Here is a 24038-nt window from a genome sequence, read left to right as displayed (position 1 = left end):
CTTTTCAAGGTTGGAGAGGGAGTGCAATTGCAAGAATGAAATATCAGGAGAGAGGGTTACAGTTACAGTTGCATGAGGATAATTTGGTCTGGTTGTCTGAACAGTTGTCAGGGAATTATGAACAGCTTCTACTTTATCATCAGCACGACAAGACCTTAGGGCTAAAAGCAAAATCAAAGAGCAGTTTAGTGGTACCCACTGGTTCAGGTGTCTCTGGGCTGTTGAGAGGTTTTGCAACATGAAGTGCAGCACAGAAGAAAATCAACTAAGAGAGTGAGGATCAATTGGTTTCAGATAGAGGGGTTTTTGCAAAGCTTGCTGTGAGCTGGTTACACAGTAAGTCTGCAGCCAGATAATACATAAATACCTGCATCATTAAAAGGTGAGACCTCACTCCAGGCTGCAGACAATAAACTGCAGATAAGCCTGAACTGAGCGTCAGCCGTGACTTTCTGCTGGCTTCACAACACCCTGTGGTAAGCCAATTGCATAACCTACTTTCCAGGTTATTTTACTGCAGTCATAGGGCAATTTTGGACAGCCTCCACCGAGTACATTTTTTTAACATTCTTTTTACTCACCAATAAAACAAAATAAAACATTTTATAGCCTTGATGTGTTACTGGCACATTTTAAAACTGCTGCTAATAAAAGTTTTCCAAGATGAAACGAGGAAAAAATGACCAAGCTGTAGCAATGTAAATATCTCATGACTTCTTTTCTTTTCTTTTTTTTTTTTTTTTCTTTTTATTTTTTTGTAAATTGGGCTTTAATTCAGGAAGCTGGGAGAGAGCGTCACAGAATAAGATTGTGGTAAGAGAAAATTCATCTAAGCCCAGCTCACCAAGCGGAACAGGACTATGCAGCAGCCACTACTAAATGTAGTTTGAAAGAATCATAGTTTCATGCACATTAAAGGCTTGCTCTTCTGACCACTGAAGGTGGTGACAATTTGCCAAGTGACTTCAGTGACACATGAGCACACCCCTAAAGAAGAAAACTGACTTGTATCACTGCGCTGTGCAGGGAGGCAGCAGATTGGGCTCAGCTCTGCTAGCTCTTCTAGCTCTGATAGATGCTCCCTGGGTGATTTCTGCCCAGTCTCCCTGGGCCTCAGCTCCTCGCCTGTTAAGAGGGGTGATCTGTCTCTGTCAGATCTCAGAACTGTAACTATCTATCTCCTGGCACGCCAGTCTTAATTTTTGGCATGGTTTTATGTGTAAATGTGATAAAATGAGAAATGAATAATGCACAGCATTAACAAGCCTAGTAACTCCAGCATCACACAATGCTGCAGTGACTGGTACACACTGCCCTGCCCACCTTCTGCAGGAGAGAAGGCATGCCAAATGCATGGCAAGTACTGAAGGTGCCTTAAGCACCAAGCTCTTCTGCAGCAGGCTGACTTATGCGCACAGTACTGCTCTTCATGAGCATCGTCACTCCCAGAGCACGTTAGTTGGCTGGTTTTCAAGCAACAGCTTGAGCATGGTCCATCGTGACCAGAAACAAGTGTATCAAGTGACCTGTATGGATGAACAAGGGGCTCCTGACAAAATGCCCTCTGCGGTTCAAATGCGCTTTTACTTCTGCCATCGGGGGCAGTGTAACATCTACAATGTATTATTTATTCTAGGCTACCAGAAAATGTTTTCAAAGTTAATTCTCATTCGTGAAACTGACCACCAGAGGGCACCAGTACTGCTTAAAAAGCGCAAACCCGGGTGAATAAATAGGAATTCGCTCAGCCTCTGGCTTCAAAGGCCCTGAGAAGCAGGTTCCAGGTCACGAGTCACCCACGCACAGAAAGCCCCAGGGTCGGGCAGCTGCATGGGTGCTGCAGCAGGAAAAAATCACCCAACTCCTGAGAGTGGCTTCCTCTACACACCACTATTCTTACAGAACCCATTTCCTTAGGGTGGATGGGTAAAAGGCTCACACATCCCATGTTAATGCTGCTTTCTAGATATGAAAGCATTTCCCAAGTGGCTATGCAAGGAAAAGGAGGCACAGAAGCCTGATTTACTCACTGACACATAGCAACAGAGGACAGTCCATGAGGAGCACTGAGTAATAACCACTGGACTAGAAACACAAACAGAACTGACTGGCAGAGCTGTTTTAGCAAAGGCAAAGGTGCATCAATTACTTTCTCATATGCAAAGTTAGTATGAAAGACTGGTGGGCAGCCAAACGTTTAAGTTGTAACTCAAGTCCTTTTACCTCCAGGGTTTTATGGAGAGTTGGAAGTTCTGCATACCAGACTGAAGGGTCCTGGGACAAAGACAGGAAAGGACCAAGTATCTGGGATGCTTTTACTCGCGTGGAAGTGTTCAGAGACAAAACAGGAGACAGCATGTGATGCCACCACAAAGTGAAGGTATCACCAAGGGAGAACTGTCCCTAGAGCAATTTCATGTGTCATCTACTCCTACTTTACTATTGAAGAGATGGATATTTGTGCTATTATTATTTTTTCTTCTTCAAGATTTTCTGCATTCAGAGCTATTTAAGACAGATGAATAACTGAAGAGTTATTCTGTTGGATATGAGATACACTAATTTCATAGGATGACATTCAGTTACTGAAGGAGCTTAAAGTTAATCATTATCTGCTCTCTATCTCAAGGGCTCGGATTATGCCCACTGGCATCAGAAGTAAGCACAACTTCACCATATTCTTACTGGCTAATAGACTGTTCACCTCAGAGAAAGCCACACCTGTTTAACATTACTGTCATACAGATTTGCTTCTCTGCCTGCAGAAGAGAGTCTAACAACTACACATTCATTACAGCGTACCCATTACTGCAATGTAAAGTTTCCCAGATAAAATTTTCAAATTTCTCTTTTCTCAGTTATTTGGAAAACAGCCCAGGTAATTTCTTCACTGTGTTTAATCAGCAGAACAATTGAATGAGAAAGGAATACAGTTCTGCAGTGACACCATTAACAGCCTTCTGGAGAGCGGTATTATCCCCATTGTGAGCCTCTACCACTAAGATCTGCCACAGGCCAGAAAAACTGGTGAAATGTCTCAAGTAAATGTTTCTGACAGGACATTTGTTCCTACATCTAAGGACTCCATCACATTAGAAAAATGTTTAAAGACGCCTGCATGCTTTTAAGTGTGCTTACAATCACTTGCATTTAAAACACATTGGTGTATTACTTACATTTCAGCAGCTCCAAAGATAAAAAGTCTTTGTTAGTAAGAAAATGAACTTCAGATAACACTATTGATTCTTTATATTCTTACTTATGAAGGTTCTCCAAGAAAAGTATGGTGGCTGGCAAAATATAAGAATGATCAATTATTTTAATGATTATGCCAATCTATGCTTTGAGAAGTTTGAGACTGTGTGAAACATGGGATTACTTTTAGTAATCCGTGGGTAATTATCAATGCTTTCCTTACTTCAGTTGCACACAAAACTTACTTCTGTTCACAAAATCTACAGAAGGGACACTACAGGACAGTACATTAAGAATTGCAGGTAAAATTATAGGTGAATAGATAGCTAGAGAGACAGATATAGTCCTCTGTAGTTAATAACTGTGTCCCAAAATCTCAGTGGCTGGTTCCAGCCAAGACACTATTTCAAGACACGAAATTCCAGTGGAGTTTTGAAAAACCATCAGCTGGAGGAATGATAGGCACAAAAGCCAGAAAGGCAGTCAAAATGCATGAAGGACATTACATGGTGGAATAGCACCAGCAGGTCGGTTCGCTATGGCTGGTCAGCAACGCGCTGCTTCCAACAAGCTACAGCCAAGCAGCATGAGAGCAGCCAGAACCAGGGGGAGGAGAAAGAAAAAGGGGCCTGGAGAGGATGGAGAGGTTAAGAGACGACTCCTGCATGGACTAAATCCGTACTAGGATTTAGGATACTAGCAAATTTGTTAGCTCTGCTTTTTAAATAATAACTAATTCTGCATACATCTAGGCAGTTGCTGAAAAAGGTTACAAAACAGGAGAATACACACCAGGACTGAAGCTTGGTGAAAGTGGAGCCTACAATGCAGCACACCACATAATTAAAGTAAAATTTCAATTGAATTTTAAATTGTGTGAGGTGAGAATTTTTAGCAGACTGATTACGCTTTTTAAACAGAAACACAGCTTTGTAACCATGTTCCAACTAGCACATCAAATTTATTCAGTAGCTGAGCCAACCTGATTTCAGACTACTAATGCATATTCAGGGTCACATGCAATGAGAGATGCTTGACGTAACCCTTTGTCCTGACAACTTAATGCTCCTAGTAATTTGAATGCCCCATTGAAAAATACTGTGTAACTGGTTGGGTAAGAAAATGTCCAGGTTAGTCTAGAAACAAGAAGTAGAATCCTGGTCTAGTAAAATGAACTCAGTTTTTCAGAGTGACTTCAGTGACTCATAGAAATAAACACTCACCCACCCCAATAAATTAGGCAGGTATCAAAAACAAGAGATGCTGGACAGGACACTATACTGAATGCTGCTTGTAACCTCTATGAGCACCTCAAGGAATTTAAGGAAGGCATATTGTATACATTTGTGGTTTTTATAAGAAATGAAAGCTTTCATGATATCCTTAGAAGAAATGATGCAATATTTTCAGATACACCTTAATCCAAAAGCTCCTCTCCACTATCTTCCTGCATTGCCCACGATATAACAGTTACAGTGTGCACATGCTCTTATGTATTCTTACAGACACACAAACGTAGGGCGCTCTCACAACAACACCTGGTGCAGTGAGCAGCATGGTAGTAAGTATTCATTCTGTAATTATGCTTCTACTTCTATCAAGGGCTTAGCAATTATCTATAAACTGCAGAATTATCACTTTGTTTTTAAGGTATGGCTGGAATTTCCCTAATGAGTGGCTGGGGGGAACCTGTTGATCCACACAGCCAAGCAGACATAGATGCTGCTGAGAAATACTCATCATGTATTGTATTGTCCTACTCCTGTTCTTCCTCCAAAATCACAGCTAAAATGGCACAACTGAGCACTTCTTTTTGTATAACAAAAACAATACAGTAAGCCAGCTGCATTGTAGAACAGCTACCACAAGTGTCTCCTTTTGCACCACTGTAAAGGTGAAGAAATGTTATTTGCTCTGTCCATGCCGCTCTGTCCAGACCTGCTTCTAATTTTTTTTTTTGCTCAATTCTCAAAATATAATTTAGAAATTTTAATAAAACCCAAAATATATTTTCTTTCTGCATTATTTTAAGTTTTAAGCAGCAAATTTTGTTTCTTGTTATTTTGGTAAGGATTATATGGAATAGCTAGATATGATTAAAGCAATTCTAACCTTGCCAGCACACATTTCAAGTGATTAAAATCTATTTGCAAATTCTGTTTTCAACCTGTTCATCATTTCACTTTTCATTACCACACAGCTGCTATTTGAAGAGATAAGCACTGTTTTAAAATGGAAAGTGATTCAAATATTCCAAGAGCACCACTTAATGTTTAAGTTATTTCATGGCTGCAAGTTCGGATGACACTTTACTCTTCAGGTGTGGAGTAGAGTTGAAGTGATTTCTCAGAGATGCCAACTACCATGTCAGATTTACACTACAGGATGTTTCTCTCAATTTTGTTTTAATAGGGAGCTAGGTTTACCTCATACAACCACACAACTGGGTTAATCAACATATATGTAGCATAACTCACCATATATGACACTATGTAGTTGTTCAGTTAAACTACCAAAAGGTTACACACAGTATCTTATGTTCAACCATGTGTTACTGTCAGCAATTAAACCCAACATGTTTAAATGATTATGTCCAAGCAATCTTACTGAATATTTCTTCAGAGGGTAATGCAAAAGTCTGCATGACAGCACTGCTGAAGTAACTGAGGGAAACACTGAACTGAGCAGCAGCAATGAGAACAGCCAGGAAGACTCCAAAGTGTAAATCCAGATATGAAGAAAACCAAACTGTAGAGGTTCATGGATGAATGGCTTTCCAAATATACCTGAAGGATGAAATATCTCTTGATACAAAAAATATCCATGACAACATTGCTTGTTTTGTTGGTTTAAAATGCTTAATAACTTTGAACAGTGTCTGTGTGCACTTTTAATGAGTAAAAATAAAATTTTAAACCCCAAAGTGCAGAACTTTATTGAATGTTTGGAAATTTATGTACCAAAATATCTACTATTTTACCAAAACAATTATTCTGTACATTCACAATTGCACATTTATAAACAAACTGGATTGGTACAGATGAATGAGGGCTGCATGTCACACTGTATGAGCATAGTAAAGCCAAGAACTCAGTAAGATGAATCGTTCTCCAAATGCCAGAATCTTTCCAACAGCTGCTGATACAGACAATGCTGCACTTCCCCCCTTACTGTACCTTTCAAGCGCCTGCCTGCACAGTAATGTGCATTTATGTGAAATGCACCTGACTGCACTCAGCCTTTGCAACAAAATACATCCTTTCTTCACTGCTTCCATTAACTGTAGAATCACAAAAGAGACCTGCATAGACAAAAGATTTGATTAGCCAGTGTTTTTAGAAGGAGCAAATGTAGATAATGCAGGAATTTTGAAACCTGTTCCCTGAAATAAAGTTTTAGTGGCAGAGGCACTTCACAACAAAAATTGAGGAAGAAGGGAAAGCTTTACAAAGCATTGCCCTGTGACAAACCTCCCTTTTATTCCCACCCCCAACACTTCCACAGCAGTCTATATTCTTAATTCTTCCCTGTCCTCGTGCATTTTCACTTATTCTACACTTGATTTTATGAAGCAAGGTATGTCTCCTCTCATTAGAGCCTGTTTGCTTCCCAGACTAGATATAAGCATCCAGCAACAGATAAGTTTCTCTTCAGACCCATTCTCAGATACACAGGCAAAGATCTTAAAAGCTCTAAGATGCTGTGGAAGATACTAAACAGTCAAGTCATCCTTAGAAATCTTCTGCCATTTTAACACTAGAAATATAATTCAGCCAAATTAAGAAGGCAGTAGGTCAGACCTTCTGAAAGTCTTTTATGTTCTATAAATACCACCTCATGCTCTTAATGAAAGTCTGCTTTGCTTCAGTTTTGCTGAACATACATACACAAGAAAATATACATACTCAGTAAACCCAATATAAAAACTCTTTTAAATGTGTACTTCCATTATTTCATTTCACCACAAATATTCCTTACCTATGTTGCTTGATATCATATGTTCAACAGGAGGATTAGCACTAACTTGCCATGTTGTTTTAACCTCCTTTTGGCCATGCCCACTAGTTATGTCCACCTTCCACATTTCTGGGTGATCACTGATAGAATAATCAAAAAACATCCACGTTCAGTCAGGTGCTCAGATCTGAATTCACAATCTGAACTGAGTGCTACAAACATGGAAGGTGATCTTACTTCTGATAGAACTTCTTGACAAGGGCTGGTCTGATTGGCAGCTGAAACACTTGCTTCTCATTCAGAGGGTTTTCTTTATAATATTTCAGGCAAGTTCTAGAGTAATATGAATCAACAAGTTACATTCCTTGGATGAATGCTGGTGCAACACTGCATAAACCTAATGCAAAATTAATTAAATCCTCAAATTACTTTTTTTTTTTTTAAAGTTTACTTACTACTATCAAAGAGAGTCTGTCTGTTAATGCTATTTATAAAGTAAAAATGAAATAATTACTGTGTCAAAGGGAAGAGGTTCTCATGTTTAAACTGAAGTAAGACTGTACAGCTGACCATTATTTCCAACATATGATGAAGCTTTTGAAGACGATGAACTTGCTCTTGTAGATCTACCGATGTGGAAACAAAGTAATCCTGGAAAAGTAAACAGCTTCTGCTCTTAACTGAACCCTCAGTTTCTACACAGTCAGCCTGCTCTCTGCTTACTAAAATCATTTTGTTGTTCTTTGAGGAAGTAAATATATAAAGAATGGCCCAGCAGAGTCAGAACAAAGTCAGAACTCTGGTGCCTGACAATGACTAATAGCAGACAAATGGGAAATAATATATGAATAAGGAAACAACATAATGACATTTCTGCCTATGCTGTCCCATTCTCATTATTTGCAATTCCGTTGCTCAGCTTATGGGAAGGTTCCATCCCCCCCCCCCCCCACCGAGGGGGCTGTACGTTAAGAGTTAAAAATAAAGAATCTCACCAAATAGATTAACGTTGTGAGTTCCTGGCCTGTAAAGTGAACAGGAAAAAAACAATTATCAGATATCATCAGGTGAAATACATGAACACCCAGGTAACCTACCAGCAAATTCTACTTAAGGAAAACAAGTGCAGCCACTAAGGTGGAAGATGATGTTATTTATCAATATGATTACTAACTCAAAACAAGGAACAAAGCCACTGAAGTATCTTACATACTGCCAAGGCTCCATGGAAACACCACACAGAAAGCCATCCCATGCTTTGAGACAAGCACCCTCCTTGGGACACCCAGGCTTACGTATAACAAATATGAAAATGAAAGATCAAGTGTGACAAAGCAAGAAATACATTAAGAAAGAAAGAGATGAAGGAAGTGGATAAGTACAGTGGCAAACATAACATCCTTTCTGGATTCAGAAAAAAAAACAAAGCTGTAATACTAAAAACAAAGCCATGATGCTTTCAAGAAAAGAAACATACATTACAAAAAATTGTTCCAGCCCAGCTTTTGGATTTTGGATTGTACAATATGTACTAAAAATAAATATAAAAAAATAAAAAGTCTACATACTATGGACTGTACAAACACAGCTATTACATACAAACACCCTTGCCTGATTTCCTTTAACCCACGTAGACCATAGAAGAAAAGGCAGAAAGAGCAAGGTCTTATTTTATCACCTACAGCAGAAAGGTAAGAAAACAGAACAGCCCCGTTACGTTCATCTGACATTGTTACAGTAAGTTTAACTTACTTTTTTTCAATTAGAAAAAGCAATGCAGAATTATTCTAAGTGCAATTATTTGGAAACAAATTCATTTTTTAATTTTGGGAAGACACACACAGCATGAGAGCACGAATACTGAGGAGGCTGGGAACAGTACTGCAGCAGCTGGCAGGCAGAAGTGAAATCGAAGCGACAGGAACCTGTCATTATTTCCTGTGCAGAGCAGCCTTTTCCCATGGATCTCTAATCATGACAACAGGTTCCTGGCTTACCTATGAAAAAGCTGACATAATCCTTCTTCATCTTATCCAAACCAATCTCCAAGAGCATCTGAATTGGAGTGATGCCACTGAGGGACACGGCCTCCACCTTGCCGTGGTAAGACTGCTGGATCAGTTTACTGAGCAAACTGCTACTCCCTTGATGAATCTGAAAGTTAAACAAGTTTTCCTGTGGGGTAACTGTGTACAAAACAGCACGGTATTATTTAGAAATGCAACACCATGGAAACATGCAAACTGTGACAAGGCAAAAAAAAAAACCTCAACAAAACAACATGGAAATAAGGGGCAACTAAACAATAAGAGCTAGACTCTGCTTGGAGTAACTGAAAAGGATAAAATGATTGTGAAATAGATTACATACCCAAGGCTGTATTTCACCGTGCTCCAGGAATTTTATGACCAGTGTGAGACACTCTACCAACTCCTGATAGGAACAGACACCTTCAGAAAAATGATTCCAAGTTTTATTTATCTATCCAGGCTTTCCCTTCAGCTGCTCAGTGAGTAACAACAGCCCAACGCGTACTCGCAAGAACTTAACTGCTCATTTAAAAAAAACAGATAGCCAAAATGTCCCTGTTCATTGCAGGGGAGTTGGACTAGATGACCTTTAAAGGTCCCTTCCAGTCTAAGGATTCTATGACAGATGGAACTGCTTTCTGTGAAGAATGTAAGTCCTACAACAAGAATGACAAAGTACGTAGCTTTATCAACTTTATCAACTTTAAGTCTTTCAGATCTAGAAAGTCACTCTGACAGATCACTAGTTTTTAGCTACAGAGCAGGCACACACTCCTGACTGTTTAGTACTGTTATAATCCTAAAGAAATACAGTGTCTCCTGCTAGATGTTGCAATGCCTTCCTACGTTGTAAGAGAGTGCATGGTCTTACACACCTAAAATTAGCTCCTTTAGAAAAAGTAACAATTTTCTGAAGAGCTGAACAGTTCATAAAACTCAGAGAAGTTTACATTCATTTTCTCAAGAAAGTAATACAGTATTATAGGTACAGAGAAGAAATAAAGGACAGTGGATGGGTCAAAGAAAAACAACCACAACAACTAAAAGCCACCACAGCAAAACACTACACTTACTTCTCATTTTGCACCATAATTGTTCAGCAAAATCCAGGTCTCCTCGTTCACTGAAGATTGATTTTATTGAACTGTCCACTGCAGCAGTGTCACTTTTGATACTCTGAAAGAGTTTAAATGAAAAATGATGCTTAGGATTTAAAGACCTCCAACTAAAGTTAAAAAGGAAGGGAAAGAAGCATAACAAAATAGTCCAAGTATCTCCAAGATTACCAACTGAATGCAAAACTATGTGAAAATTATGTATAATGGACACAATGGACGTGCCCAGAACAGGGAGATTTTCTTGACAGTAAAAACTACAGTGGACTTTCCATCAGAGAACAGCCACAAAACTTCTAATTTTGCCTTTTGAGGCTTTTTCTATTATTTCTAAACTGCAAAAGCAGAAAGCGACAGATCTTTACATCATTACATCTGTGTATTCACGTCTGCATAAGTAATGTACAAGACATAATCAAAATCTGAAATAACTATTTGCCAGAGGAGTGAGATGACAAAGAAACTGGTAGGAAATTGCATATACCTCTGTTTCATTCTTATTTCCTGACACACAACACCCATCCAGTTTCTTCTTCAAATCTAGGAAAGGAGAAAATAAATGTCACCACCATGAAAGAACAGCCCGACCACCCCTGGGGCTGCTTATAAACTCCTGGGCATGCAACAGAACTGACACAGACTCTGCTGGATGACTAACAGACAAAATGTATCCATTTCTAAGTTGTTTCTACTGCACAAGCATTTGATTTGAAATACACAGGTATCACTTTCTTAGCATGCTTTATTATGACATACACATTTTCCTCTCCACCTTTACTGTGTCCTTGTAGCTAAACATTAACTCCCTATATTCCAGGGCTGAAGCAATGAAGGATGACCACTAATTAGTGTCTCAGGTTTTCTCCCAAATTTATTTGTCAAAGATAATTTTTGTCTCCATGTTCTACCTCCATATTCATTTGTGAAAAACATACAGTTGCATCTGCAAACCTTTTGGTGTATTCACCTGATGTTCTTCTTAGGTTCACTTAGTAACACCTTCAGCTTCTGATTAGACTGCTATTGCTCAGTTTGAGCTGCTTTCAGAAACTGCCAGCACCTGGGAGTGCTTCACTTTAAGCTGTCAAAGAACTGCTGCCCACCACTGCTCCCTGGACACTTTGCACCTTCAGATGTTCATGTGCACGTCAAGTAACATGAAAGATGCAAACAGAATCCATTCAACTGCCTTCTAAACAAAACTATCTTATTTTGTAAGAAACAATTATTACCTTTATTTCCTTTTGTACAAAGATATTGGGACTAATTAATCTATCCAACTGCTTTATGCGAGTTATTACAGCACAGAAATTACAATCTCTAATTCTAATACTTGAGAAGTTTTATGTTGATTTTCTTTTGCTTCTCTGAAGGGTGACATCCCTCCCTTCCCACATAACAAGCAACAATTACCTAGCAGAAATTCCTGGACCAGTTCAAAAGCTGGTTGGGCCTCTAAGGGCTCAGGCCATTCTGTCACACCTGTCTTCAAGCCTTCAGCCAAAGCCTAAAAGCAGCATCAAAACCAAAACAACACCCAGCAGTTACTATTTGAGGTTCTGCATATATCACTCTTCAGAATGTAGGTAACTTCCCCGGAAACACAGCTCTGTAGAGCCATGAATTTTGAAGCCTCTCACATTTCCTGGCTTTGGCATTCCTGGTTTGTCCTTTGAGTATTTAAGATTCATAAAGCCAAGTTCAAAATTTATTCTGAACTGAACACTTTCAAGTATCTTTGAGAAACCATATAGAGTCTTAAATAGAGTAAATTATTAACACACACACACACACACACACACACACACACAAATCACCATTCCACGTACATCTGAAACTGGAATTTCTCACTTTTACTTACAAGGAGAAACTGCAGCTCTCTGTAGAGGGGATACACAGGACTCCTGGGGTCCCCAGACTCCAACATAATATTCTGAAAGTTCCAGAAGATTATGTCAGATTCAAACTTTAGAAATCAGGTATCTTAAGATTTTCACTAAGGAAATACAGATTAATAAATAGCTTTTCTTACGAATACACTATTCTGCTTACATAGAGTATTTCTTACATAAACAACAAACACAAATGGCAAGAGCCAAACGTATTTTCTATCCCCTGCACTACTAATGACATAAGCAGAGAAAAGAGCCTGGGTTCCTTACTGACCAGTGTGGCAGCTGAACAAAGCGGCGGTGCCTGCAGAATCTTATCCACAGTGTGCCATGTAATATCGATAGAAATATTGCTTTCACATCCTAGAATTGTGTCATCCATTGCAGCAGCACTGATAAGTTCATACTGAGCAAATCCTTTTGTTGTCACCTAGAATGAACAGATTTTACAAATCTTTAAAACACAACACAGCACTGTTTTGTACTCGCGCAAAATATTTTTTGGAAGCACTTCACACAAAGAAAATATTGGCTAAGGAGAGACAAAAACAAGTCAGAAAGCCCAAATGTTACTTCTAAAGAGATTATGGTACTGCAGTGTTGTGCTGATTTTCTAAATAGTATCAACAAAGCTTCCCTAAATCAGAATCATAGATAGAAAATAAACTATAAGCAATGCCAGATGAAAAAGACCTACAATAGACGAATGGTGTTTGACTTTGTGCGCCGTTTTGAGTTCTTCTAGGTTCACAAAACAGGTTTTATCAGCTGTGGGACCTGCAAAAAAAGAATAAAAAAAAATGCAAGTTATATTTAGCATGTAGAATTAATTCCTCAGTATTGCATTCAGCTTCACGTTGTCCTCTAGAAAGGAGTACTGTTTCTTGCATTTAAGCTTTTATTTTCAGTAGGATCACATTTAAATGTCTATTAAGTCATTGCACCTGATCGAAGGTAGGCCTGCAGACACTGTTGCATACAAGATATTTAAAAGTTATTTCCACACTGCACACAAACATCTTTCTCTCTTCAAAAAAAAAAAAAAACAAAAAAACAAGCAAGGATTAGAAGCACTACAAGCCAACATCACACAAAGGCAACATCCACATGTTAGTGTTTCCTCATTTTTAAGCCTTCCTCATCCAATTTTGTATGTAACATTATAACCTCACCATCACACTTAACCATATGAAAACTGATCCCTGTGATTTTGCTTCCAGCTTTGAGAGGCTCAGCTCCAAGCCAGTAAGTGTGCTCAGGGTCGGAGCCATCACACCGTATCCAGAGGGGTGGAAGCACAATTAGTTCACTGATCTTCAGATGGGTCATGTTTGGATTCTGTGCCATCGTATACAAGGAAATAAGCTGCCTGGGGATGTGAACAGGAAAGAACCAGATGTCAGCAAGTATAACAAAATTTATGTGTTATGTAAAGCATTGAATAATACCACAGTAACAATCCTGTCTGCCCTGCTCAGCAGCACACACTACACCATTTTACAGAAAGGATGAAGTTTTGTAATAATCTTCTTATAGGTAATGTATGAAGGAAAAGAAGTATATCATAATTCAAGGCCAGGCTGGATGGTCTGGTGGTCGGCAACCATGCATACAGCAGGGGGGTTGGAACTAGATGATCATTGTGGTCCTTTTCAACCCAGGCCATTCTATGATTCTCTGATAATTGGGAATATATTTCATACAATATAATGCCCTAGACCTATAATTGAATTTTAAAATTAAAGGGAAAATGCTAAAGGGATAAGTTAGTTAAGCAAGCAAGTTGCCACGATTCACTACCCTGTCTTGTATTTTAATAACAGTCGAAAGATTAAGTCTTGATCAGATTTCTCAAACTGAAGCCCTCAGAAGGCAAGCACTTCAGTCCTCCCAAGCTTTCTGTGCACATTTGCAATGAGGCAGTCCCCTTAGCACAGTGGGACAGCTCACCAGTGCTTTTCCAGCACCAGGACTTCAGCTACACTTTGTTGGAAATACTTCTACCAGGGGTGCCATTCTGCAGAAAGAACAAGGCTCGGGTCGTCATTAAACTGGTAAGTATTTAACTCTGAGAGATCAAAAATAGAGCGGGTGCTGAATATTAGCAAGAGGGGCAAAAGAAAAAAGGAAAAGTGCACTGAAATGAGCAGAGGGAGGCAGCCGTGCGAGCACCCACTTTGCTCTCTGGACAGGCAGCGCAGCCGGGCCGGTGCCCCCTGTGGGTGTGAGCTGAGAGGCGTGAAGGGCATCCTCTGCTCCTGGCTCTCCTGCTGGGTCGCTGCCCTCACTGCGGCCCTGCAAGAGCAATGCACGATGCGTGAGACTATTGGAAGGGAAGAAAACAAACAGTTTAGATGATGTTTAAAAGTCTGAAACTAAGAGGCATGCTTACCGCTTGCTGCAGGACGTACAGCGTGCTGCTTCCATTCCAAAATCTTTCAATGGGACTTTTGCAGCTACCATCAATGAAATAGATCTCTACATCGTTCTGGGGAAAACAAGATAGTAATACAAATACACTACGTATATAAAGCTCAGCTGCTCTGAGGCGCGGGGCTGCAGCCACCACGCGACCCTAGACAGAGCATCCCCTAAAAACATCTTTTAGTCACTTCAATTTTGAGTTTCGTTCGAGAGCTGTGTTTGCAGACACTGCATAACTCACAGCCGTGGCTGAGAGTGAAGGAATCTCGGATTTGCCTGGCCGCCTCCCGCTGCCCTCCTGAGGGGCGTTTGCTGAAGCACCTTTTCCCGCCCACGCGCCGTTCCTGCCGCCCCCTCGAGCAGCGCTGCGAGCACCGAGCGGGAACCTGAGGCGTTATTCCCGCCCACAGCTTTACCTCAAAGAGACACGGGCGTTCGGGGACGCCTTTCTTCCCCTCTTCATATATCCTGCAAGAACAACGAGCATTAAGGCGCACAATTGCGTTTGGTTGGCGCTTTATCGCTCGCCGAACGCTCCATTTATCTGCGTATCCCCCAAAGCACCGCTCCAAACGCACACCCTCAGCGCCGTGCCCACACGGCCGGACCCCGCTCCCGCCGCCCCGTGCCGTTCCGCACCGCAGCAGCGCCAGGCGCAGCTCCACCGCCGCCTCGCGCCGCCGCTCCGCGCCCATCGCCGCGCGCCTTAACTGCCGCCGGGACTACATCCACCCACAGGACCGTCATTTTTATTTCTAATTTTTAATATTTTTTTTCCCGCGCCCGGCAGTGGGTTTTATTCGGTTTTATTCCATCCGCGCCCTCTTCCGTAAAAAAAAAATAAAATAAAAATAAAATTTCACTTAAAAACTTGATTTTGGTGACGGAATGGTCCGTCGCGCCGAATCCCTCCGCCAGAAAAGAGTCCCTCGGGGTGGGGGGGAGCGGCGGCGGAGCCACGGGGCGGGAAGTGGGGAGCGAAGGAGAGAAGGGGAGCGGAACTGCGCAGCGCGGGGGGCGCTGAGGCGACGCGTGAGGGCAGTGGGGCGCCAGGGGGGCGGAGCGGAGCGGAGCGCGGAGGGACACCGCAGCGCTGGTAGGTGCGGCGTCGACCCGCTGACTTCCTTTTCCGGTTGGGCAGCGGCGGAGGCGGGAGGTGGTGTGCGAGGTCTGCGCTGCCGTCATGGTGAGGAGCGGCTCGGAGGGGTGCGGGGGGCTCCGGGCCGTGCGGGCTCAGAGTGGAGCGGGGGGAGAGCCGAGGCCGGGAGAGCCGGGCCCGGCGAGCCGAGCAAGGGCCGCGTGCTGCGCGAGGGCAGCGGGCGGGTGGGGGAGGCGGCCGCCATCTTGGAGCCGCGTGGAGCCGCTGAGCGGAGCCGGGCCGGGGTCCCGGCGTTGGGGTCCGTCCTTTAACAGATGATCCTGGTAGCTGTGGGAGTTTGTTTTTTTTAATGTACCTTCTTTTTTTTTTTTTTCTTGAAATAAAGTAGAAAAGACTTCGGTCTGATGCGCTTCAGATCGTGATCCAGGCCTTTCCTCCGTTTTCTCCGTTTACGTGCTGTGTGCTTTTGTCTGAGGCTTCAGAATGTGTGAGCTGAACTTTCCCAGCCCTCTGAGTGGGGTTACGCCGCCGACCTGTGGGCACAGAGCTGCTCGGTGGGCACGCTTACAGTGCTCTGATACGGGTTTAATCTGGCTCATTGCGGTGGTTATTGCAGATATTAGAGCCGTTGGTTCAGGCAGCACGGGTTTTAATTCATAACCTGAATCTCAAGGCTTTGAAAAACTGATAAATGCAGGTGGGTTCTGTAGGTGTAGTTGTTCTTAACAGTGGATGGAAAGCTGTTGAGAAGGCGCAGAGTTGCAGCTCTAGGCTCACAGAATCACCAAGGTTGGAAAAGGCCTTCAAGATCATCCAGTCCAACCATCCACCTGTCACCAGTAGTACTCACTGAACCATGTCCCTCAACACAATCCAACCCTTGGATCACCTTGTCCCCATGTCTGCCACCTCCTGGTCTCAAACCTCAGCTGTAGTGTTTAGAACAAGGAACGTGTAGGGAGCTCTTCTGTCAGTACGGATATTGCTGTGATGATGTAATTTGCGTCTTATCCAGTGTTCAGTGACAGTTGCCTGCTGTTATCGTGCTGGCACTGTTGAGCTGCAGACACATTTAATTCTGAGCAATAGCGGAGGGATTTGAATGATAGCAACATAATTTACTTGTGCTTAAGAGGTTTTTCTTTTCTTTTTCAGGCTTGCGCTCGACCGTTGATATCTGTCTACTCTGAAAAGGGGGAAGCGTCCGGCAAGAATGTCACCCTGCCGGCGGTGTTCAAGGCTCCCATTCGCCCTGATGTCGTGAATTTTGTTCACACCAACCTGCGCAAGAACAACAGGCAGCCCTATGCTGTCAGCGAGCTTGCAGGTACGGTTTGTCCCCAGAATAGATGGAAATGCTGTGGGAGCTGTTGGTTCTAATGTAGCTGGGCTGAAAGAGAAATTCAGAGTTGAAATAACAGAAGCACTGTTCAGTTAGGTTTTGAAGAGAATGCAGGAGAACTATTCTGGTCGTTAAAAACCTGATTTTAAATTGTATGAAATGTAACCTTATCAGGCAAAAAACTTGAATGAAATGCTGTGTTTTTTAATCCCCTGCTCCATGTTGACTACATGAGACTTTCATCTGTGGCATTTATTTAAAATAAACCTGTGCAAATGGCTGTTAGCTAGATTTGCCTCAGAAGCTAGTAGATGCAAATATGTATTGCTTCCAAAGGAATTTGTGCGAGTGCTTTCAAATTTAATTCTGATGGCAGTTCACATCTTAATCCGCTAGAAGCAGCAGTGCCAATGCAGGCCTCCATTTTAAAGATCAAATTTAGAAATTGTTGTGTTACTGTACTTGATTCTGACCTAAGCAGTTTCTGTAAGAGCTGTTTTACCTGATCAGGATTTGCTTTGCTGAAATGATGAGATTCCACTTCGTGGTCCGTGTTTCTGAACCATATGATAACAGTGGAAGTTCTGATGCTTGGTCCCAGGCTCAACAAATCTGGCTTTGGGAAAACAGCGGTGTTGACACTCTCTGCACTAAACTCTTTTTTCTGTTGCAGGTCATCAGACCAGTGCTGAGTCTTGGGGTACTGGGAGAGCTGTTGCTCGTATTCCTCGAGTACGAGGTGGTGGAACTCACCGCTCTGGCCAGGGTGCCTTTGGAAATGTATCCTTTCATAGCTGCTGCTCACATCAGTGTAAATCTCAAATCATCCAGGGCAAAATTATTTTTACTTATCTCAATATGAAATTGAATCCTACTTCTTGAGGTAATGGCTGTTCTCAAACTCTGTGATCCAAATCACTGTGAAAACTGTGATTAGAACACTCTGTGCAAATTCAGACTTGCTTTATTGAACAGGATGATTTCTTCTGTCTTTTTTCACTGCAGAAGTGTTGAGTCTCATGATGCATGCTGTCTTGCCATGATGTCGTAATTTGCGTCTTACTCTGTGCTCAGTGACAGTTGCCTGCTGTCAGTGAACTGGTACAGATGGTTGACGAACAGTTAATGCTGAGCAAGTGTTAAGGAGGCACATTGGAAAACGCAGTTCTGAAAAGTTGTTCTTAACTATAGATACTTAGATGTGCCGTGGAGGCCGCATGTTTGCCCCAACCAAGACTTGGCGACGCTGGCACCGCAGAGTGAACGTAACTCAGAAACGTTACGCCATCTGTTCTGCCTTGGCAGCATCAGCTCTTCCAGCACTGGTCATGTCTAAAGGTGGGAATTCTGCTGGCAATACTTGCTTGGCCTGAGCAGTAGTAGTTACTCTGAAATTACTTGAAATGTTTTCTTGTGAATAATAAATTCCCTTTCAAATTAAGGGTGCAGTCCCCTCCTTCAGTAGGTTGAGTATTTTTATGTATAACTGGGTGTGGTAATTCGGGGGTTTCACTGTGATGGAAGTTAGGCAGTGCTGAGCTACCTCTGTGTGTGTTGCTGACATCAATCTTGTCCTAACAGATTATGGAAAATGAGGTTGAATTTTGAATTAAATGGCAGTTCTTGATTTCTGTTCGTAGAAGCCACAGGTTATGCTTAAAATTTACTTGAATATTGTTTGAGGCAGGCCAGTAAGACTGCACTGGAACTTCTCTGCTGTTTTTAGGACACCTCCATATTAGATTTTCTTTTTTTTTGTTTGTCTTTTATTGTCCCTGAATGCAGAAGGCAATTCCTTGAAATGCGTGTGTATAACCAGGGTCACTGGGTAACTTAATGTTGTGTAAAACCCCCGTTAGGTCACCGCATTGAGGAGATCCCAGAACTTCCTCTGGTTGTTGAGGACAAAGTTGAGAGTTACAAGAAAACAAAGGAAGCTGTTCTCCTTCTTAAGAAGCTTAAAGCTTGGAATGACATAAAAAAGGTGAGTTGCTACAGGTATGTTCTGAGAACACTCATCATTAGGTTCTGCCATCGTTAAATTAAGAATTGCAGATTGCTCTCTATTGGTTTGATGCCATGAAAAATCCTTTGGTAACAGTTGTAGGAAAAAAAAAAGTTTAAGCAGAGTCAGTTTCTTCCTATGTTGCTTTACTCTTTGTACTCGGTTCCCTTCATTTCAGTGCTGAGTAGCAGCACTACCAGCTCAGTCTCCGTCTCTTCTGAGTCTTAAGAATGATGAACTTCTCACTGGTCCGTGTTTCAGATTATCAGTGATGATTGTGAAGTTCTGACTGGAGTGTCTTTGTCTTACAGTAGTAGGTTGGACTTTTTCAAATATTCACGAGTTTCTTTTCCTTTTTATAGGTTTATGCCTCTCAGCGCATGAGGGCCGGGAAGGGTAAGATGAGGAATCGCCGTCGCATCCAGCGCAGGGGACCTTGCATCATCTACAACGAGGACAACGGCATCATTAGAGCTTTCCGGAATATCCCGGGTGATTTTAACTTGGATCTTATTTACGCTTTTTTCTCTTTTGGAAGACAGCTTACAATGATGAGATTCCACTTCATTGGTCCGTGTTTCTGAAACACATGATTTTGTGGAAGTTCTGACTTCTAGCTGAAGTAGCTGTAGTTTTCTTTCCAGGAGTCTGGTTTGGTGATGTTGAGGGACGTTGGTGTGTCTGTTACCATCCATAAACTGCCTTTTAGAGTGTAAAAATGAAGCTTTTAAGTTTGTTCCTGGAGAAGACTTTTTTTTTTAACATATTTATTAAACACCTTATTATACACAGGTTTATGTAACTTTGTCGTATAAAAGCTAATAAGACCATAGCAGTTTCTGTGTATTTCATGGTCTGTTTCTTGGTCCTGTGTTGCTTGCTTTTCGTTATAGCTGAAGAGGAGTGTCTTTTTCTGCAGGGATTACTCTTCTTGATGTGAACAAGCTGAACCTGCTGAGACTTGCTCCTGGTGGCCACGTTGGGCGTTTCTGCATTTGGACTGAAAGCGCCTTCCGCAAGCTGGATGATCTGTACGGCACCTGGCGCAAACCTGCCACTCTGAAGAGTGACTACAAGTAAGCATAGTAACACCTGACCCAGCTGCATGGGGGGAGTAGCAGGATAACCCAACAGAGCCACAGATTGTCCAGGTTGGGTGTGAAAAGTGAATACTGTCAGTAGTTTTTACTAAATGGTTATTTTTATTGAATTAGTTTTATATGTTTTATTTTCCAACTTAAACTGTGAATGTTTTGCTTCCCAGCCTGCCAATGCACAAGATGACCAATACAGACCTTGGAAGAATCCTGAGAAGCCAGGAGATCCAGAAGGCACTGCGTGCTCCAAAGTAATAATTTTTAACTATTAAGAAGAGGTTGTGCTTGGTAGTTAATTATTGCCAAGTGCAACACTTCACATTGACAACAGAAATCCCTGTGTCAGATAATGCTGGGATTTCTTTAGATCCTGGCTGTAAATACTAGGAATTTAGGAATTATAAATGTTTTGCAATCCATGAGTTGCAGAAGGGAATCACGATACATCTCTCTTCTTTCCAGGAAGAAGATTCACCGCAGAGTCCTGAAGAAGAACCCGCTGAAGAATCTGAGAGTTATGATAAAGCTGAACCCATACGCCAAAACAATGCGTCGCAACACCATTCTGCGCCATGCCCAAAACGTGAGGACAAAGCCTGTCGTGCAGTCTGAGGCATTTTCCAATGCCTCTATGTTCTACAGATGCTAACGGTTGTTTTTTTTTTCTATCTGTTGTAGCACAAACTCAAGGAGGAGAAGAAAGCCAAAGCCAAGGCGAGTGTCACGTCCAAGGCCAAGCTGTCAGCTAAGGCGCAGACCAAGGCCAAGCCTGCAAGCAAGACTGCAGGAAAGGCTGCAGCAAAGGGCCCGGCCAAAGGCCCAGCCAAGGCCCCAGCAAAATCCCCAGCGAAGGCCCCAGCAAAGGCCCCGGCAAAATCCCCAGCGAAGGCCCCAGCAAAGGGCAAAGCTGAAGCATGAGCAGGGGCAGCACTTGGAACACCTGAGCTCAGAAAATTGTACCGTGGAACTACAGCGAATAAATTCTATTGGAAGAGCGAGGTGCTTTTGCAGTGCTCTGGCACAGTGGTGTGTGGTGGGAGTGAGGAGCGCGGCTCAGAGTGAACAGTGGGAGGCTGGTGGGGCTTTGAAGGCACTGTAAGCACAGGTGGGTGAGAGAAGTGTGTTCATGGCACTGCCCGGGGAGGTGGAATCCAGCAGCAGTCGCGAGCCTTCATGTGAAGATATAGGCTGCTGGTTTAATGTAGTGTAGTTGGAGGGAGCCTTATTCACGTTGTTCACCTGTGTGTTCCTGCGGAGCCCGTTCAAAATGCTGTCGTAGGAGATGGGACGGTGCAGAGCTCCTTAGCCGCGGGGCGGAGCTCTCAGGCAGCGCCCTTTGCGCGTAGCCCTAGCGGCCCTACGGCTGCCAGGCCGCCTGCGTGGAGGTACTGCGTGCGGCTGGGGCGAGAGAGCTTCTTCCGCCGCACGGGGGCGGCCGCAGCGCGGTACGTTACGCTGCAAATGGCGGAGCCGTGACGTCTCGCGGCGCTCTCGGGCCTCTCCGCGTCCTCCCATCCTCAGGGGGGCGCTGCCGCTCCGCGCTTCCCGCCCGCGGGGTCACGTGGGCGCGGCTGCCGTGCTTCTCGGGAGCGGGGAGGAGGGGCGGCAGGCGCGGGGGGCCGGGCGGGGGCGGCGGGCAGGATGCTGAGCCGCCTGCAGGAGCTGCGCAAGGAGGAGGAGACGCTGCTGCAGGTGAAGGCGGCGCTGCACGAGCAGCTCACCCGGCTCAAGGTCGGTGGCACCGGGCGAACGCTGCGCTCTGGGAGCGGGGCGGGCCGCTCCTCTGTCGCGCAGCGCTGCGCTGCGGCCGGCCGACGGCTGCACTTCTGGCGCGGCGTCGCGTGAGAACGGCGGGCGCCGGAAGCGCTTCGTTCTGCGTGGCCGCCCCGCGGTGACCGCGAGTCCTTCGCGTCCCTTCGTGCGCAGGTGGAGGAGCTCGCGCTGCAGTCCATGATCCGGTCCCGGGAGGAGGACCTGGCCGCCGCCCCGGGCGTGGAGGACCCGCAGCAGGTGAGGCGCAGCGCGAACGGGAGCGGCCCTTCGGCTCCCCCGTCCCTGCGGGTTTGGGAATGGCCGCTTGCGTCCGAAGCTCATAAATGTAAGGCAGCGTTTTAGCCGGGAGGCGGTCGGGGTGTGGGTACGGTCTGAGCCTTCAGCTGAGCTCCTGAAATTGTTCCGGCGATGCCCATCGCTTCCCTGGGCTCTTGGGGCCGACAGCTGCAGTGCCGGCTGTGCGGCCGGTGGCGGCTCCCAGCTCAGCCCTGTGAGCTCAGCGCTGCTCCTGGCGCTGACAGCCCTCAGTTGCACTCTCTTATCGTGACAGATCCTCGGGCAGATGGACGACGAGGCTGCTATCAATCAAACCGAATTACAGCTGAGTATTCGAGATTATGAAGAGGAGATGGAAGAGGAGGAGGAATCGGATTCTTGAGAGAGAAAAGAGTCAAAGATGGTTTTTAATACAGACTCAGGAATTTCTTTTCGTTCTTGCCAGCAGATGTTCGTGTTGTGCTGTGTGACACGCCAGACTCCTGGAGTCGCAGGTTACCTTTGAGGACACAAATGTCCCAGGCTTGGCAGATCGTGAATTAGATGTTAAAAGAATGAGAACTTGCTGCACCAGTATGTAGCATAATCCGTTTTGCAAACCTAATGTGTAGCTTACTACGTCTTTATACAAGGTAAAAGTCATTAAGTCAGACTAATTTAACACAGTGAAAGCAATAATTTGTCCGTTCTTATTTGCTGTTGCTGAAAAAAACAAAACCAGGCCGCAGAGGCTGGTTGTGAACCAATGATTATATCATAACCTCGTTTGCTTAAACTGGAAGTTTAAAGGTAGGCAGTGAGAAGAGATGTGTCCAGGGTTGTCTCCAGGCTTTCTGCTGCAGTGCTCTCAGTTACACGGACAACTCGACATCCGTGTCCTGTAAGTGTGACCCAGAGGAGCTGTAGCTGTTCTCTCAGCAGGGGAAGCAGACATTGCACTGCTGCCCTGATACTGAGTGCAGTAGCAAGGGAGCTCTTGTCCCTACAGGTGCTGTTTTTAAGTACTGTCAGGCTGATGTAACAGCCGCATTTTTCTTACTTGCTCATTCAGCATGGCAGCCAATTGGCCTTTTATTCTTCCACAAACTGTATGGTAAGAATTAGTCCATATTAGTTGTAATAAGGAACTAATATTTTTAGTTTATTTCTTTTTCTCATACAGTGAATTTGTAGTTCAATGCCACTCTGCCCTCCACTTTAAAGTTATGTATAAGGAGTATGAGAAATTAAAATTTACTTGGAAAGTGATGCAAAGTCCCTTCCACGGTGTTTTTAATGGTATGCTGACAAGCTCATACTGCTGCTATAGGTACACTGTGTGTTCTTCTTCCTTGTGGAATGTAGACACCAAGTGGAGCAGCTGGTTATTTGATCAAGTCTTAAAGACTTGCTTTGAGGGATCCTAAATTAAACTCTGTTAAGCTGATGAAAAGCAGACGAATAAAAATAATATCCTTACCACTTAATAAGACAGTTTGATAAAGAAAATAGCCACAGCAATCCAGGTTTTAGCAAAGCCAGCTAAAGGTGCTATTGCTGTCTCTGGCATTAACAGCTCAGAAAAAATAAAATCAACCATTATCTGGAGTTTGCAGGGAAAGAACTTAAAGCATCCGGTATCCTGGGTGTCATCATAGCAGTTGATTCAACCTCCACCACCTTCTTGCCACTGTTCAAAGAGAGATTATTTGGCTCTTATTTGGCTTGTAGCTATAGGAACAGAACTTTAGAACGTAATTCCAGTTTCATCCTATACTAATTGTTTTTCTGACAAGCCTGGCTATCTTAGTGAAAGAGCTTAGAAAGTGAATTCAAAATACTTGGCAAAGCCTT

At 43.4% G+C, this 24038-nt stretch overlaps 3 protein-coding genes and 5 non-coding genes across 9 annotated transcripts in view; 7 read left to right on the top strand and 1 right to left on the bottom strand.

Annotated features, from left to right (window-relative positions):
• Positions 1-15429, bottom strand: part of ZWILCH (zwilch kinetochore protein) — a 115209-nt gene extending 99780 nt beyond the window's left edge. Inside the window, exons 1-19 of one of the 2 annotated variants that reach the window (XM_085234125.1) lie at positions 15253-15429; positions 15030-15081; positions 14582-14677; positions 14366-14484; positions 13362-13558; positions 12887-12966; positions 12464-12619; positions 12159-12230; positions 11711-11804; positions 10782-10837; positions 10256-10358; positions 9523-9602; positions 9150-9306; positions 8148-8176; positions 7667-7803; positions 7390-7485; positions 7174-7292; positions 6372-6496; positions 4137-5981 (exon numbers count right to left, since the gene is read on the bottom strand). In XM_085234125.1, coding sequence (XP_085090251.1) covers positions 6405-6496; positions 7174-7292; positions 7390-7485; positions 7667-7803; positions 8148-8176; positions 9150-9306; positions 9523-9602; positions 10256-10358; positions 10782-10837; positions 11711-11804; positions 12159-12230; positions 12464-12619; positions 12887-12966; positions 13362-13558; positions 14366-14484; positions 14582-14677; positions 15030-15081; positions 15253-15308 — 1791 coding nt within the window. In that variant the 5' untranslated portion in view covers positions 15309-15429 and the 3' untranslated portion in view covers positions 4137-5981; positions 6372-6404. Of the gene's footprint in view, positions 1-4136; positions 5982-6371; positions 6497-7173; positions 7293-7389; positions 7486-7666; positions 7804-8147; positions 8177-9149; positions 9307-9522; positions 9603-10255; positions 10359-10781; positions 10838-11710; positions 11805-12158; positions 12231-12463; positions 12620-12886; positions 12967-13361; positions 13559-14365; positions 14485-14581; positions 14678-15029; positions 15082-15252 lie in introns of those variants that run through there. The other variant, XR_014885950.1, reaches the window with a different exon arrangement.
• Positions 15430-15501: 72 nt separating this feature from the next.
• Positions 15502-21154, top strand: RPL4 (ribosomal protein L4). The gene is made up of 11 exons (XM_085234199.1): positions 15502-15990; positions 16101-16199; positions 16868-17039; positions 17728-17834; positions 18254-18392; positions 18914-19038; positions 19422-19551; positions 19979-20135; positions 20324-20407; positions 20619-20739; positions 20835-21154. The coding sequence occupies exons 1-11, from the start codon at positions 15502-15504 to the stop codon at positions 21072-21074; spliced, it is 1863 nt and encodes a 620-aa protein (XP_085090325.1). The 3' UTR covers positions 21075-21154.
• On the top strand, positions 16696-16797 carry LOC116217116 (small nucleolar RNA SNORD16). Its single transcript, XR_004161138.1, has one exon. It is a non-coding gene; the product is annotated as a small nucleolar RNA SNORD16 (small nucleolar RNA).
• On the top strand, positions 17576-17646 carry LOC116217119 (small nucleolar RNA SNORD18). The gene has a single exon (XR_004161141.1). It is a non-coding gene; the product is annotated as a small nucleolar RNA SNORD18 (small nucleolar RNA).
• On the top strand, positions 18090-18189 carry LOC116217122 (small nucleolar RNA SNORD16). The gene has a single exon (XR_004161144.1). It is a non-coding gene; the product is annotated as a small nucleolar RNA SNORD16 (small nucleolar RNA).
• Positions 19285-19352, top strand: LOC116217121 (small nucleolar RNA SNORD18). Its single transcript, XR_004161143.1, has one exon. It is a non-coding gene; the product is annotated as a small nucleolar RNA SNORD18 (small nucleolar RNA).
• Positions 19603-19673, top strand: LOC116217120 (small nucleolar RNA SNORD18). The gene has a single exon (XR_004161142.1). It is a non-coding gene; the product is annotated as a small nucleolar RNA SNORD18 (small nucleolar RNA).
• A 575-nt stretch (positions 21155-21729) lies between the features above and the next one.
• On the top strand, positions 21730-23453 carry SNAPC5 (small nuclear RNA activating complex polypeptide 5). The gene is made up of 3 exons (XM_085234127.1): positions 21730-21887; positions 22083-22166; positions 22480-23453. Exons 1-3 carry the CDS (start codon positions 21798-21800, stop codon positions 22585-22587), a joined length of 282 nt encoding a protein of 93 aa, XP_085090253.1. The 5' UTR covers positions 21730-21797; the 3' UTR covers positions 22588-23453.
• Positions 23454-24038: the final 585 nt, after the last annotated feature.

Source organism: Meleagris gallopavo, chromosome 12 (genome assembly GCF_905368555.1).
Source record: "Meleagris gallopavo chromosome 12, MGAL_WU_HG_1.1, whole genome shotgun sequence".
NCBI classification, from domain to species: Eukaryota; Metazoa; Chordata; class Aves; order Galliformes; family Phasianidae; genus Meleagris; species Meleagris gallopavo.
This window is presented reverse-complemented; position numbering and strand designations above follow the sequence as displayed.